Source organism: Anoplophora glabripennis, unplaced genomic scaffold, assembly GCF_000390285.2.
Source record: "Anoplophora glabripennis isolate ALB-LARVAE unplaced genomic scaffold, Agla_2.0 scaffold56, whole genome shotgun sequence".
Classification (NCBI taxonomy): Eukaryota; Metazoa; Arthropoda; class Insecta; order Coleoptera; family Cerambycidae; genus Anoplophora; species Anoplophora glabripennis.
In genome coordinates, this window is record NW_019416232.1 from 606,080 (window position 1) to 622,399 (window position 16,320).

Genomic DNA, 16,320 nt, shown 5'->3' on the forward strand with positions numbered 1-16,320 from the left:
CTGGAACCAATAGATCCTTGAGGTTAAAATTACAAGATAGTATTGGAAGAAATTCCATTCTTTCGTGACGCATTGAAGGTACTTAAAACTGCAACAAAACACATGTACTTCACTTTTTTCTTTCACACTTTCCTCAACTTTTGAATTAACAATGAAATTCTTGACTATTTACAAAAAATTTAAGAATTAATTTGAATGCTTAATGTATAATAAAAGTTTTAACGTCGTTTAATGAAAAATTCTTAGGTCTGCAGTAAATGAATAAACTGAAGTATTTACCAACATTTTGCGTTTATAGAAACTTCATCGGTATATTCAATTTATATATTTACTTCAACTTTAATTAACAGTCAATATTTTCCAATTAAATGATTAATATTTTTCCAATTAACTTTTTTCGGTCAAAAATAATTATGTCAGCTACTCTACGTAAAAGCACGCATGTTAAAGGTTTCCAAGACTGTTAATAATTAACATGTGAATAAAAACCAATAGTCCATCCTAACTGATGATTACCCCCACTTATGAAATGTTATAGCAAGGATCCTTGGTGTAATTTCTCAGTGACTTCCATATTTTACGGCAGAAAATAGTTGTATGAGTCCTGTCAAGCGCTCATCTATTTTATCTTTTATTTTTCCAAAAGCGTATTTGGTTAGAAACGTTGTAGATACGATTAGACGGTTTTATAACTTAATGGTTCAGTCAGCAACCAAAATTAAAATGAAGTTACCGTTGAAATTAGGGATCGGTTCGTCCGTTCTATTTGTTTTCATAGTTTTGGTGGGATTTGTGGTATTTCCGAAGATGATAACCTCTAAAATTAAATCGGTAAGTTGTAGCAATTATTTCATAAAGTTAAAGTGATTGAAAGGGATATTAATAATAATAATAATAATNAATAATAATAATAATAATAATAATAATAATAATAAATCATTAATAAACTTTAAAATATTAAAATAAAATTAAAAATAAAAATAATAAAAATAATAATAGTTATAATAATAAAATTGTCGGAAACGTTGCATCAGTGGTAAATTTATATTAATGATATTTAGAAAAATTAAGAGTGAACATTTAAATTACTCAACTGTAAAAGTGTATAAAAAATTATTGCCTAGGTTTATTTAAACTGAATTGTTTGAAACACAAAATTGAAAAATAAATATTTGTGGAATAAACGTGGTTTATTAACATAGTAAGTAAGTAAATAATATCAGAATTAGTTTACTTGATATTAAATAGTTGCAACTCGGTGACTACGATATTTATAATGATAGCAAATATATATATATAAGTTATGAATAAAAGAGAAATCATTAAATCGCAAAGTAATATTTAATGTATAACATAACAGTGAGACCGATTATAAGAATTTAAATGAATATTTTTATAAAGGGTGTTTTGGAAAATTATAAATTCAAGAGCTGTCACAACAAAAATTAGATCTTTTGTGGATCTATCTTTTATATTTGAAACCCAGGGCGTCAATGACTACTTTTTTAAACCAAGCATTAGCCATACTTTTTTCAAAGATAATGGATTGATGAAATTTTGAACAGATAAGTTTTTACTAAATATGTTAGTTATTTTACCATTCGCTAGAGGTCGTTAGTTACTATTCTTCCATTTGTCGTTTAATGACATACTTTTTGTAAAATTTCATTTTATGTAAATAGGTACTTTGTAGAAATAGCTGTCAACGCACAGTTTTCAAGAAAAATACAAGTGACTGTCCCAAATTCAACCTATTTTCTGTTTTTTAATATAAAGGGGCTCAAATGGGTCATATTACATGGATAGTTTTCTCAAATGAAAATAAATCGATTTAGAGTGAGTCAGTACAATTTTGTTGCCTTAAAAAGTTATTACACTTCAAAACATTTAATACTTAGTAATATAATTTTATAAAAAAGCAAAATTGTAATAAGATAAGTTAATCTAAATACCCTGTATATTTAGCAGTAGAAGCTCCTTTATTTCAGCTGCAGTCAGTTGCGTTTTACTCAAAAACTAAGCATTATAATATATGACATACAGTGTAAAAAAATCTAACCTCAGAAAATTGTGATATAAAATGTCACCAGGTAAGGTTGTAGATACCGTAAAAAAAAACAAAAAAATCAAAAAATCGTCTCTAAAAATTTAACTGTATTTTGTTCCAGTACATTTTTTTTTTGGAAAAACTTGTATCTTAAATATAAAGGGACATGTTCCGATGATAAAGAGAGAAATATTTTTATTTTTGCTCTGTCAGCCCTTGAATTTATATGACCTTTTCGCAAAACATCCTGTATATAGAGCGTGATTTTTTTTAGGAATTTTAGGGAAATCACTTTAGCCTAAATTAGCATGACTTCACCCCATACCTCAAAATTTATCAATATTTTTTTATACAGACTTAAAATTATAACTTCTTAAAGTTGTTGTTTTAATTTAAAAATTTAGGAAACATTGGACATGCCAGAAAATAAAACCTTAGCCAATTACCGAGACTAATGATTACAGTAATACAATACAATAATACAACAAATAATAGAGTCTGCTTATAGGCCTAAAATTATAAAAAATAATGTATATGCTGGTTTTACTATTTATTAGTTATAAACAGTAGAATTAATAATTGGCCAATTTTTCACCTTCAGACATTTTCAAAATCTTTCAGATTTAGAAATTGAGCCGAAAACTAAGTTTATATAAATATTTTGTTAAAAATTATTCATTATGAACTAATAAAACTTCACACAGGGTGATTCAGAAAAAAATTTTTGATGTAGAGGGGACTTACAAATACAATTTTGAAAAAAAAATCAAAATGAGCAGTTCGAAAATGATTTAAACGGTAAACCTGGCTTTGCGCAAGGCAAAGCATGCAATCGGCGACCGGCACGGCGAAAAAGTACAATAAAAAACGAACGAACAAAACATTTAAAGAATTTCTTTTCCACGGAATAATAATAAAATTTTATAATACCTACTTTATATAAGCAAATTTAACTGCTTTGGCCCCTATTGTTATTATTAATTAATAAAATTAATTCGTGATTAATAAAATAATTTGAAATATCTGATGTTACAACAACTGATCAAAATTTTCTCTACAGTCGTGTAAACACATTTGGGGCCGTCTTACCCAGTTTCTACGAACTAACACTAATGTTACCTTACTTCGCTATAACACAAATGTTGTCTTGCCTCACCATAAATTAAAAGGATATCCATCAGTTCCGAGTTGCTATACACGTAAGCAATTTTTGATCTTTGAACACTAATATAAACACTATCGGAATCGCTTGGGGACACGTGACGCGTGGAAAGAGAGAGAGAGAGAGAGCATCGTGTACAGCGCACAACGCAAATGACGCTATCTGCGATAATTTTTAAGATGCAAGCGCACCAAGCGGCGAAAGCAGTAATTTCCGAGACAAGGTAATTTTGACATTGCCGTTCGTGTTTACACATTCATTTGAACAACATTTGTCTTATTTGCCATTATTATTAGTAATTTTGTTATCAAACTGCGGTTATTTGACGTTTGTGTTATTTTATGGGTTTCAAATATTTCATAAATAAATTTTAAGGCAAGTATTTGTCTACTTTATTTGTCTCTAGCATTAAAATTTAATGTACATTTTATTAGGTTATATTATAACTATGAACTTATCCGTTGTGGAATACATTTCCTATTTACATATATGCCAACGAAAACTCTCGTTGTATATCAGAAGGAGAGGCAGTTTTTAACGTTGATCATGTGGTACTATATGGGAAAATTGGGCAAAGTTAATTTAAATTTAGAAATTTATATTGAGTCTGCAAACTAGTGCCTTTACTTACTAACAACCCTCATGAAATTCAGGGAGTATTATCGGCAATAATATTTTGATGAAAACTTAATTCTGGATTTTTCTTGGACCATGAAGAGCAACCTTGAACTGAACAATAATAGTTTGACAGTTTCTTCTTTCTATCCATAATTGCTGAAGTTTTCATCACACTATTTTCTTAAAATAACAGTGTTCAAAAAACGAACACTAAACACAGTTTTAAATAAAATACAAAACGAAATGTCACACAGAAGAAATGTTTACCTTGTTTCGCTAGTATCACTTGTCACCGCCAGAAGGCGAGCTCTTAACTGCATTCGTGAATAGATTACAGTAGCTCAGATATGTAAGGGTTGTGAATAATATAACTTCAATAATTTTTTTCTCGGAAATAAGGATTTTACAAACAATTTTTTATGATATTAACTCCATTTTTCATGGCGCATCTGTTCCCAAATCTTTTTGGATAAGCTGTGAATCACCGTGTATATAGGAATTATAGGTGACACTGGTTAAGGGTAGATACTCAGATCTTCAATTCTCAAAGTGGTTTTCCCAAAAAATCGCTTTAAAAAATTCAGTGGATCACTGATTGCCAAGTGGATTATCTTAATTAGTTAGCAACTACATCTAGAAGGCCACTATGTATAAAATTTAGTCGAGTTGCATGTCAAAAAAAAATTTAGAGGTTTGTTTTAGTTCTTAGTGGGCCACACTGTTTAAATCCAAATTTTCCAAATTCTTGTCATTATTGTTATTGTAATTGTTTAGTAGTAGTCTATATCACATGAGTACGATAATTGTCACTGCATCACAAAATGTGTCACATCGTAGTTGTTAATAGTTATAAATATGAGTAAACTGTCTGTACAAATGCTTGGTCTAATTTTAACTCCTATTTTTGTTTTATTTTCTAACACAAATGCTGAAGCTTTTAAAAAACATATATTTTAGTATTAGCATTTTTTATTCTCTTTTAAAGGTATTAAGGTAATTTAAATAAATTTAGTTTTTCTTTATTAAAATTAATTATCAAATGAAGTTAACTGCCATATTCTGTATAGGGCACTTAGAAAAAGTCATGGGTCAAAATTTGGATCACAGGGTGATCTTTAAATTTTCACTGAAACCTATTTTGATTTTATTTTTTAAATCATTTATGGGAATTAATTTATTTGTAGTAGTAGTAGTATCATATACCTCTAAAGGAAAACAGACTCTTGTATTTTTTTCTAAAATTTCAGGACTGTATTGGGAAAATTCTCATTTTTTTATAGCAACACAAAAAAACTTACCCTGTATATTTTTCTACTATGTATCATACTGGTACAAGAACAAGTACAACTACAAGAACCATTGAGAAAAAACATGACATTTGACAATAATAATATTATCGTAACTTTAATCGACATTTCAATATCATTTTAAAAAAGAAAACCATTGAAGCCAATATTATCATACTCTATTTCAGTAATAATGGACTAATATACAAGGACTGATATACAAGGACTTCCGATTTTAGTTTTACAGTTTTGAAACTTGAAAAATTTTACTTAAGTCTTGAAATGCGAAAATTAAAAAGAGAGCGCAGCTGCTGTAGAATGAGATGGAAACGTAGTCAACAGGTAAACGGAACGATCAATACTTGTTTCACTGCTTCATTTTCTTTCAACGTGATGTAGAAGAATTATAGGTTGAAATTTCTGTGTGGCCACATTCAAAATTTAATATTACCAATATGGCCCTAGAATTTTCGAATTTTGATTTAAAAAGCCTATTAGCCTTCGACAGTGTATTGTATAACAAAAAAAAATCAATTCACATAAATAATTCGATAATCACAAATTTTAACCTAAGTGGTTATTACGTACTTGCGTAAGTTGTCCCTTTCTACTCTTACAGTATGTACAGTACGTCACGAAACACTGTGTATAAATTGAAATTTTCAAAAAGGAACTACTTTTAAATAATATTTGAAAAATTAAGAACTTTAATTTTGAATAAATATTAAACAACGTAACAACGTATTAGTTCCAATGTTCAACATTTTCAAGCTGCAACGTAACACAGATTTTAGTCAACGGTTAAATAGTTAAAAGTTCTTTCCTTTTAATATGTTCAAAAATATGGAAATGTAATAACACATTCTACCTTTTCAATTTTCTATAAATTTATTAGAAATAATGGGTTGGGGGATAAATAATGTCCGTTTTTTTCAAATTTAAAAATTTTCATGACAATTCCACTCATATACCTATAAAAAATCCCATTTACGAACGCAAAAATCATGGTTTGTTGCCGTCTAAGTAAAAAGTAAGAGAAACGTAACTAGATAAAAAAGCGGATAAATAACATTACCATAGCAAGGCTATGTTATTTTATTTATTAAACGTAGCATCAGTTTAAAACTGTTAAAATTTATCATTCTTATTTAAAGTCAAAATCAAAAATTTATCGGTATGTCTCGATTTGGCAATACGTGTGAAGAAGAAATAGTAAATGGTATCGAAAATTGTATTCCTAAAAATACAAAAAAAGCCAGTCATCAATTTGCAACCAATTTAGAATATTTTATGTAAAGGAAATTTTAATTTACACACACAGCATTGTATTGAGGACAAGAATATTAATGGATTGGCGTTTCAACATGAAAAAGAAATATGGGGATAATTGTAAATACTACGTTGTGAAAACAATATGGACTATCATGGCAAAAATTCTGCAAATTATGTATTTTGAAAAATTTATGCTATTTTCAACCAATTCGCCGATTCTTTCAATAAAGCATGCAATTCTAGACGAGAGAAGTTGTAAAGTAATTTAAAAAAACGCAAAGAGAGTTCTATTGCACTATCGCAAAGTGAGATTATTAAAATATGGGATGACGACTAAATACGAATAAAACGGCCATTCGAGAGTTGAATTGGGAAGTTCTGCCCCATCCGCCTTATTCTCTCGTTATCACGCCTTCTGATTTTCACATCTTCTGCTCCTTGTCAAACTCTTTACGCGGTATTTCTTTTGATAACGACAATGAGCTAAGAGGTTGGATGAGAATTTCGAGTCAAAACCGGATTTTTCCAGAAGAGGCATCGAAAAACTTGTTGAACATTGGAAAAAGGTCAAATAACGATGGGCAATCACTGATTAGTCTACTGATAATTGTAGAATTAAAAAAATATCTTAACTTTGAAAAAGAAAACATTTCCTATTTGTTCCTCAACCTAATATTTAATAAAATATGGATATGTTTAAATAATACATAAGTAAGAAAAATATAATTTTGTAGACAGGTCATTATAAATGAATATAAAATATAAGCCATTATAACTCCTTTCGTTTACCAAATTTCAGTATTAGAAAATCTAATTGCTATTATTGTAGGTTTTACTTTTGACCCAGTATATAATTTGCAACCATAATCCCAATAGATTATTATAAATGACGTCTTTCAGCTGGTAATATTGGTAGCTAACAATAAGTGTTAATAATTCATAACAATATTGTACTTGTAAAATAGCAAATAAAATTACCTCTTAATGTCCTGAATTAGTAGAGAACTAGGGAACTAATTTTATATTCAAACGAATTAGGAAGCGCTCAATCTTTAATGAATTCGTAGATTCTCTTTCCACAGACATCTTGTTGTCATTTACAGTCGTTTATGTACTGTAATTAGTGAATTTTAAATTACTTTTGTTAGAGACAACAATAAAAATGCTAATTATTTAAAATAAATGACAATATGTATAATAATATACACTTCTTAAACAAAATATATGTTCAGGAAATCGCATCTAATTTTACAATAAACTCAAATCGCTTAACTTTTGGACCTTAGTGGGTACGGATATGGTTCTTAAGACGTTCTACTGACTTTCAATCGCTGGCAGAAAACACTGTCAGTAGTGAAGTGTCATTAAAATAACACAGTATATTTTTATATTGTCGATGCAGGCGAGAAACAATATTTTTTCAATGATTTATAACATATTAAATAATATTCGTGTGGTAACTATTTTTGCGGTTCTATAAAATGTACATAATAAAAATAAATAGACATACTTACTAGCCTGATGGATTAAATATTTTTTAATATCATTCCAAGTATTTGCTGCTATTTTTTAAAACACTGTGTTTAGTTTGTGAATCACAGTGTCAATAACATATGACATTTAGGTGAACTATACTACTTTCGCTTTACATATCCCAACAGTTGTTCGGAGTGACAGTGTAATCCCAAAATCATCCATCGTGATCTCATTTACTCTTGTACTTATTCAGCTACTTCATCAGGATATGTTAAATTAATCCAAAACAATATAAAACAGCAACAGAGTCAAACCGCGGTTGATACGCATCAAAATTAAAACTATTAAATTATGTGAAGTCTAATTCTGTACTAAAGTTTTGATCGACAGTTTTGCAGCTGCAATTCCTCTATTTTTTTACTATTTAAGAACATAAAGGCTTACACTCTTTCACTATATTGTATGTAAATGAGTACTAGTAAATTTATATAACGATATAGCACCATTATCTACAGAGCCTTTGTAAATGATGACAAGCCACGTGATCAGTAATTTTGTTTGAAACAGTAATTTTATTTCCTTCATCTTGACAATTAAATTTCGGTAAAATTAAAACAATAAGACCAAGATTACATTATAATACAACGTGAAAGGTTGTACAGATAAAATCGGGCGTCTTTTGAAGAAGAGGAATATTAACACAGTATTCAGCACTGTAAAGAAGGTGGCGGCAGCGTTTCCAAAGACCTGCAACAACGACCAGCTCCAGGATCCCGGTGTGTACAGTATTCCTTGCTCTTGTGGAAAAGTTTCCATAGGAAAAACAGGAAGGCACATCAACACGAGGTTAAAGGAACACAAAATAACAACTGGGAAAAATTGGCAGTAACAGAGCATAGGGCGGACACGGGACACACAGGGGATCTGAGTGCAGCCAACATGGTGGTGAGAGAGAAACGATTTTGGCCCCGACTATACAGAGAAGCATTAGAAATTTACAAAAATCCGAACAATTTCAACAGGGACGGTGGCATCAACAACGCGTATGAGGTCACCCACCGGAACGTCATGGATCAGTGACCACATCAAATATACATAGTGACAAGATTAGTAGATCTCCAGTTTCAGAGTAACTTCTGAAGAAGAGAGCGATATGTCTCTAGAAACGTCAAGAGTTGTAAATCGACGACGTGGCAACTAGCCCGGAAATAATTCAACCATTACAACACAACATTCAGTTTCACCAGCTGTGATTGGTGTAATTTTTCACGAGATTCTATTGAACCAATCAGCGATCGCATTATCTCGAGCGTAGGCGTAACGGTTTGTTACTGTTCATTGTAAACATTAATATTGGTGCCGCGAAGATTTAGGGTATAAAAAAAACCTGATAGGGTTTAGCGAGGTTCTGATTCATTTTATACTAAAAAATGATTGTATTGGAAAATAAAAATTACCTATTTATATTTCTCTATTTGTAAAGCAGTGTTTATAATAATACTTAATTAACTAGTTATTTAAGGTCTGGAAAATTCTATATAATTATTGACATCATTAAATATAATGTATTTATGGAACAACTTTTTACGTATTTACAATTTTTATTTTTTTATCCAATAATAGGTACCACTAATCGTTTTTTTTTAATTACACATTTTTAATAATTTTTATATTTTTACTTTAATTTAAAAGGTTTTAAGCTAATTTAAGACTAAAAATTTTTCTGAAAACATCTGTAGAGTTATATCACAACGTGACAACAACTAGGTACGGTATAGAGCAATTTCTATAATAAACAACTATTTTACAGGCTAATAACAATTTATTTGCAATATGCAATGAAAGTAATTATTTTTATTAGATATATTTATTTCAGTATTGGACATATTCTTTATATCATAATATTTGAAGGCTAAATTAGACACTGTTGTTACCTGTTTAAATGATTTAATGTCGCAATTTTATTTTAGATGCAATTCAGAACATTTTAAATATTAATTTCTTTTTAAATAATTGCATTTGTATAATTATATATTCTTATGATACTCATCAATATATCTTTCACTATTTTGAACTTTTTCAATTAAATATTCAGCATTTTGTAGATCTTTCGTAGGTTCTGTGATTAGAGGTGAGCTAGAGAATACTAATTAAATTTTTGATAACATGGCTCTTATTCACTTTTCAAGCTAAAACTTTGATCAAGAATATCTCTTTTCGAATTTTGCGATATAAGCTATGTTTACTCTTACGCAAAATAATATTTTTTTGTTTTTGACCCACCCTTTACAACAAAATTCGTCATGGTGATTCGCATTTTCTAAACAAGCAAAAACTTTTATCAAGAATGCATTTTTTAAACTCAATCCGCGGACATACTGTATATTAGTTGTCAGTATTATACAGGTTCGGAAAGTCCCCATAGTACATCGGCCGTTAGGTGAGAGCGATAAAATAAGTCATAGAAATCCGTGCGATAGACAAGGATGGTTACATAATCTGAATATGACTATTCAGATTATGAAAAGTCTTCACTATAGCGATTCTCGTCTATCGCACGGATTTCTTTACTTTACTTTGTCTCTCTCATGTAAAGGCAGATGGACCATGTGGATTTTCCAGCCCTGTATAGTCAAATTCTTCGAAATTGAGGTAACAGTAAAATCCTGTATATAGTATGTCGACAGTTCATTTAAAATATTCTTCAAGACTAATATAAAGGGCGTTCAAGCACTAGTCGATTTGTACCTTTTCACTAAGTAGAATAAAAATTATAATGAAATTAACTCCAAGTTGTGATGAATATTTTACTTGACAAATTCTTGGGTATTAGGTAAATGGAAAAGGAACTCATTATAAAAAATGCTTTAGTTTATAGTGTGGTACTAAGTGGTACTTAGTGTAAGTACCGTTCATAATTCCAGCATCAATTCACAGCCATAATTAGTAGGAAGTGTCCTTAGAATATGACTGTGCTTCCGCAACTTGTTACAGAGATTTAAAAAAATCAAATTTGGCGCTTTATAACCCCAACATTTGCATGCAACATTTCCGGTTTGTTAAAAAAAAACACATTATTTTTCATAGCTTTATTGGTTCTAAAGGTTACCTAGATAAATAGTAAAACACTCTGTATGTATTAGCAAATAAAATTCAATTTAAAGATCGACATAGTATAGCAATTTTTGTAATAATTTGCTTTCCCGTTTCCCTAATACCCAAGAATTCATCGATTAAAATATTTAGCACACTTTGGCATTAATTTATTGAAACTTTTTTTTAGTGAATCTTTAAACAACTCAAGAATAACTTGGAAATTTAAATACTTGATTTTTTCTTTAATAAAATTAGCATAACGTTTTATTTTTTAGATGGTTAATCTTAAACCTGGAACTGAAATAAGAGACATGTTTCTTAAAATTCCATTCGGTTTAGAATTTAGAGTATATATTTTTAACGTAACCAATCCAATGGAAGTTCAAAGAGGTCAGGCGCCATCATTGAAGGAGGTTGGACCGTTCTGCTACGAGTAAGTATTGACAATATTTTCTAATTTCTTTTTTGTCCATATGTTAATATACCTTGTACAATAAACATAATAGCGCTAAATATATAGGTACAACAAATTAGTACATCTTGGTGATAATAGATGCAATTTTATAAGAAAACAAAATTTTATTTACGACAATAACTACAGCCTTCGATTACAACCGATGATAGAGAAATCACATTTTTTATTTAGATTATCTAGAAAAAGTCATTCATAAAGTAAGTATGCCATTAACAATACGACGATGCGTATTTGGAGAAAATCTTGGAGCTTATATCTTATAATACAAGCAATACTGGTTATATGTTATGGCTGGCTCAATAGTTTGGTGTCTTGAAAGCGTTCAAAGAACAATCAAATTCAAACTTTCCAGTATACAGATTAAGGAGTGGTTACAAATATGTGAAGGCAGATCGGTGAAGGATGTGGAAAGACCCTCTCCTCTAGTGATTATCTCAGATATATACGCAATTTAAATTATAATCTGCCTTTCAATATTTGCTTTTCTGTGAAATGAATGACATTCAAACACAACCGACCACTTGAAGGCAGTAACTTGTAGGTATACCAACAAACCAAATACCAGAACTAGTATTTGGTTTCTGTTACAACCAATAGCTTGGCTTGAGTAGGAGAAAACATGTATTTGTTAACATTAATAAGAATTGCAAGTATTAGCTTATTTGAACTGTTTAGCACAATCATAGGAAAAGAGAGCTGTATATTGGACACTGTCCTCTAGGTGGTTCTCTTTATATACGACAAAGTAGAATTCTTGTCAGAGGATCTGAACAAAACCTTAATCAATAAAGTCACTGTATACATGTATTCAAAAGCTGCATTTATTCGACGAAATATAAAGCGAGGTGTGCGCTACAGGAGATCGGCAAAAAGGTCAACCACTCACCCAGAACCTAATCGGATTAAATTAGTTCGACCAGATGGACATTAGAAATCATGATATTAAACCACATGCAGATAACATACCTTGATAAATTTTAAAACTTTATTAAAATGATTATAATTAGTATTAGATATTTTTATACCGCAGCTAAATTTTGATCCATGATCAATTGTTAGTTTAAATAAAGGGTAGTCAACTTTTTTTATGCCTGTTGCTCACTTTTGTATCGTTGTATCTTCTTACTGATCACCGGTTCTGCAATAACTTAATTTACCTCAACTTCAAAGAACTTTGAAGAAAATTGAATTTGAAAGTCTTTTGTTTTGGAAACATTCAGACAGTTTCTCTATTTGGTCACAATGTGCATGATTAACAACACTAAAAATTCAATCTGGAAGATATGAGGTAGGGAAAGATAAACTGAATATTTTCACATATTTGACTCCTCCCCCCCTCCTGCTATAGGTAGATACCTAATTATTCTTTCTCCACAATCATTTGGATATTGATAATCGTTAGATGTTATACCAATACTTTAAATTTGAATCAATGTGCTCTATACCCGTTTTAGTAATTATATTACCACAATAAATATTCCTCAAAAATATGACAACGTCTGCTTAGCAAAAGGTCTTCAGCAAAATATTATATTGAGTGATGATGTATTCTACTTCATTGGCTACAAAAATTGTTCAAGGAATAATTTATCAGTTTTACATTGTTTAAAACTTTTGTGGTATTAGCTGTGTGAAATTATATATGTCTCTATTTTAGGAATGAAAATTAAAATGTAAGTAAGCACGCGACAGCCATTGATTCCTGTTATTTTATCCCCTTTAATAAATTTTATATTAAACACTTCTAGAGTTTCATACATCGCGCATATATTAGTAATGGGAAAGAACTGCGGTTAGCACGAAATTACAAAGGAACAGAATAATATAACCAATTGTAAAGGAAACTATACGCCCTAAAAATGCAGAATTTAAAAGTGCATCATGAGAGTATAAGGTTGGTAAAAGAATATCACAGTGACAGAAAAAATTGTGGTGTGAAGTGGTTTTATGTAGAATAATTAAAAAAATGTACACAAATGTTCATTCCAGAGATTTGTTCTTAGAAAATGAACCGATATATTTCTTCTTCTTGATTTACCAAGAAGTTTTTTATTTCGTCAATTCTTCAAGAAGAACTTATGTGCAGTCTAAGATGGATTAAAATTGACATATTTATGACATATTTAATCCGTTTTTCACTCCGTCCGACTTTATCTGTTTTCGAACAAATCGTTTTTATACAACTAAACTGGGACCTACTTCTTCTATGTCATCTATACTCAGTGTTGAAAGTTCAAGACAGGCAGGCAGGTTTGACCGATTGTCCTTAAGGCAAAAATATTAACTTTGGTTGCTGCGATGGCTCTCTTGAGAACTAGTGCATGGTCAAGGTAAATTGTTGTTAAGTGTCTGATATCTCAGATTTTTCGCTATTATGTAAACAACTGTAGAGAAAATGTTGTAGACGGAAAGAAAATAATTGTTCAGTGAAGTAAATATAATTTGCTTTTTAAACATGATGTAACTCGCTTAATTTAAATGAATATTTCTTTTGCTTGTCAAAATAATATTTAATTAAGTAGAAACAAGTGGTGTTCATTATCATTATAATCAAATTAACCAAATAGAAAACATAATATTTAAGTATACAAAGTAAAATTATTATTACAGGTATACATTAAAGTAAAAAAAAAAAACTACAAATTCTTTGATACTGCTTCAAACAAAATGTTTATATAAATAAAAAGTAATAATCCAATCATGATGAGTAGTACCTGAAACTAAACACAATATTTATGTCAAATTTTAATCGGAAACAGTCAGCGGTCACTTCTGTTTATTGTTATGTATATTAATAGAACTGCTCAACAAAATAAGTTACGAATCAGAAAAAAAAACAATTCAACAGAATATATTTGTTAAGAAGTAATTATGCATAACTGTTTTAAACAAAGATTTGGAAATCAACAGGAATCAGGCTGAAACATATATTTTATTGTGCATGTATGACCAAATAATTTGGTTAATATCAATAAAACCATTATTTAATCTTTAAATTAACCATTTAGTTTTCTGTATGTATGCGACATGCGCAAAATATGTTACTACACTTTACGTGTTGTCAAACTCAATCTTTGGCCTCCTTTGACAATTTCACGTTACATGCAATAAACAATAATTTATTGCACTTGTACGTTATTAATATGTATTATTAATGTATGTATAACCTATTATTTAATCATAATGGTGCCTGCAAGGTTGTAATTAGTTTCAGTTGGAATAAGAAGATAATTATTCCTTCAATGTAGGGCCATGAAAAAATTTATAATATTCATATGAATGAAAAAGTATTTTTGGTTTATGATGGATTGCGTATGACCTGAAGATTATTTGATCATTCGTATTAAAAACACTATTATAAAGTCTTTTAAACAATTAAACATCCATAACTACAGAAAAATGTTTTTTCCACTAACCTAGGAGTAATGAAAACATTAGTGTAAGCCTTAAGTGTTAGTTTTAGAAATCTGTTAGTCTGTCTTAAATGCCAGAAATGTATTAAAGTTTTTCTCGAATTCAAATTTCTTTAGACCTACGATTCCTTTTGAATTGTTTAAGTTTGTATTAGACTAGGTTAGGGCAAAGATTTTTCTTCAGCACTAGCTTAAATGGTTTTTATCCAGCTGAACGGCTTGCGTATCTATTAATTTAATAATTTTTAGAGAATGGAAGGAAAAAGTGGACGTGCAGGATATGGAAGGAGATGACACTATTTTATACAACGCAAAAGACACGTTCATTCAGGTAATGTGGCCTGGATGTCTTTCAGGAACTGAAGTAGTCACTATTCCACATCCAATGATACTTGTAAGTGTATTAATATAAAATAAATTTAGTGTTATTACAGCGTTACTCTATCAGAAATAGTGATATCAATGACACGACTGTCCTATCATCTTTAACAATTTGGTTGATACTAATACTGTCTAATTATTTATTTATGGTATATTTTATTACTATTTTTAAATAATTACGCTAAAAGGTTAGTCAAGGGACAAGGCTGTTAATTTTCTTTGAAATTTTCAAATTTAATCTACAAAAAAGTTCTTTTCCTCTAATATTATATTATCATACATATAGCAATGAATGACTAAATAAAACATTTACTTTATGACTTCATAACTATGGAATTTTATGATAAAAATGACTACTGACTCTAATAAGAAGAAGTAAAGTTGGTCAAATATGAGACAAATATTTACAAGAAAGTGCTAGTGAGGTTTTTGTCAAATCAACCGTAATTTTTATGACAAAGTGGACATATTAAATAAGCATACATATGAAAAATGCATATCAATAACAAAATAATTAATAAAAAGGAAACATCCAGTATTGTCAAGAAAAACTTCGATAATTATAATTAGACATCGGAAACTTTGTGGCAACAATCAAATAAATAAACGGTAATAATCTATATTATGTTAGTAAGCGGCAATACACTTTGTAGTAACAGAGATAGGTTAAATCTGTAGTCAAGCCGTGTGCCGCTCTATGCTCACAATGCTACTCGCTCACTCACACATGCACAAACGATAATGAAATGCACCGCCAACGTCCCTCAGCAAACAACCTTCTTTGTTCACCGACACGCCATGCGCCAGACTCGCTTTAGTGTACCACTAGATACGTATCGAATAAATTGATCGATGCGAAGCTTCAGATCAGAGGCAGAAAAGAGGCATCTATTTTAGATATGCGCCTGTGACCTCGGTAAATGTTGAACGGTCATTTTCGTTTTTGAAAAAATTATTTACCGATCGCCGGAGACGATTAACACTTACACAACTTTTAAATATTAAGACAACTTTTAAATATTTTCTGGAATTACTTCCCTTATGAGAAAAAAAAAAAATTCTTTTGTTGACTTTTGCTGGTACTTATTATTACG

At 29.8% G+C, this 16,320-nt stretch overlaps 1 protein-coding gene across 1 annotated transcript in view; it reads left to right on the forward strand.

The window, feature by feature from the left end:
- Nucleotides 1-578: 578 nt before the first annotated feature.
- Nucleotides 579-16,320, forward strand: part of LOC108903641 — a 43,309-nt gene continuing 27,567 nt past the window's right edge. Inside the window, exons 1-3 of the mRNA XM_018705882.2 lie at nt 579-831; nt 11,233-11,390; nt 15,095-15,239. Coding sequence (XP_018561398.1) covers nt 598-831; nt 11,233-11,390; nt 15,095-15,239 — 537 coding nt within the window. The 5' untranslated portion in view covers nt 579-597. The remainder of the gene's footprint in view (nt 832-11,232; nt 11,391-15,094; nt 15,240-16,320) is intronic.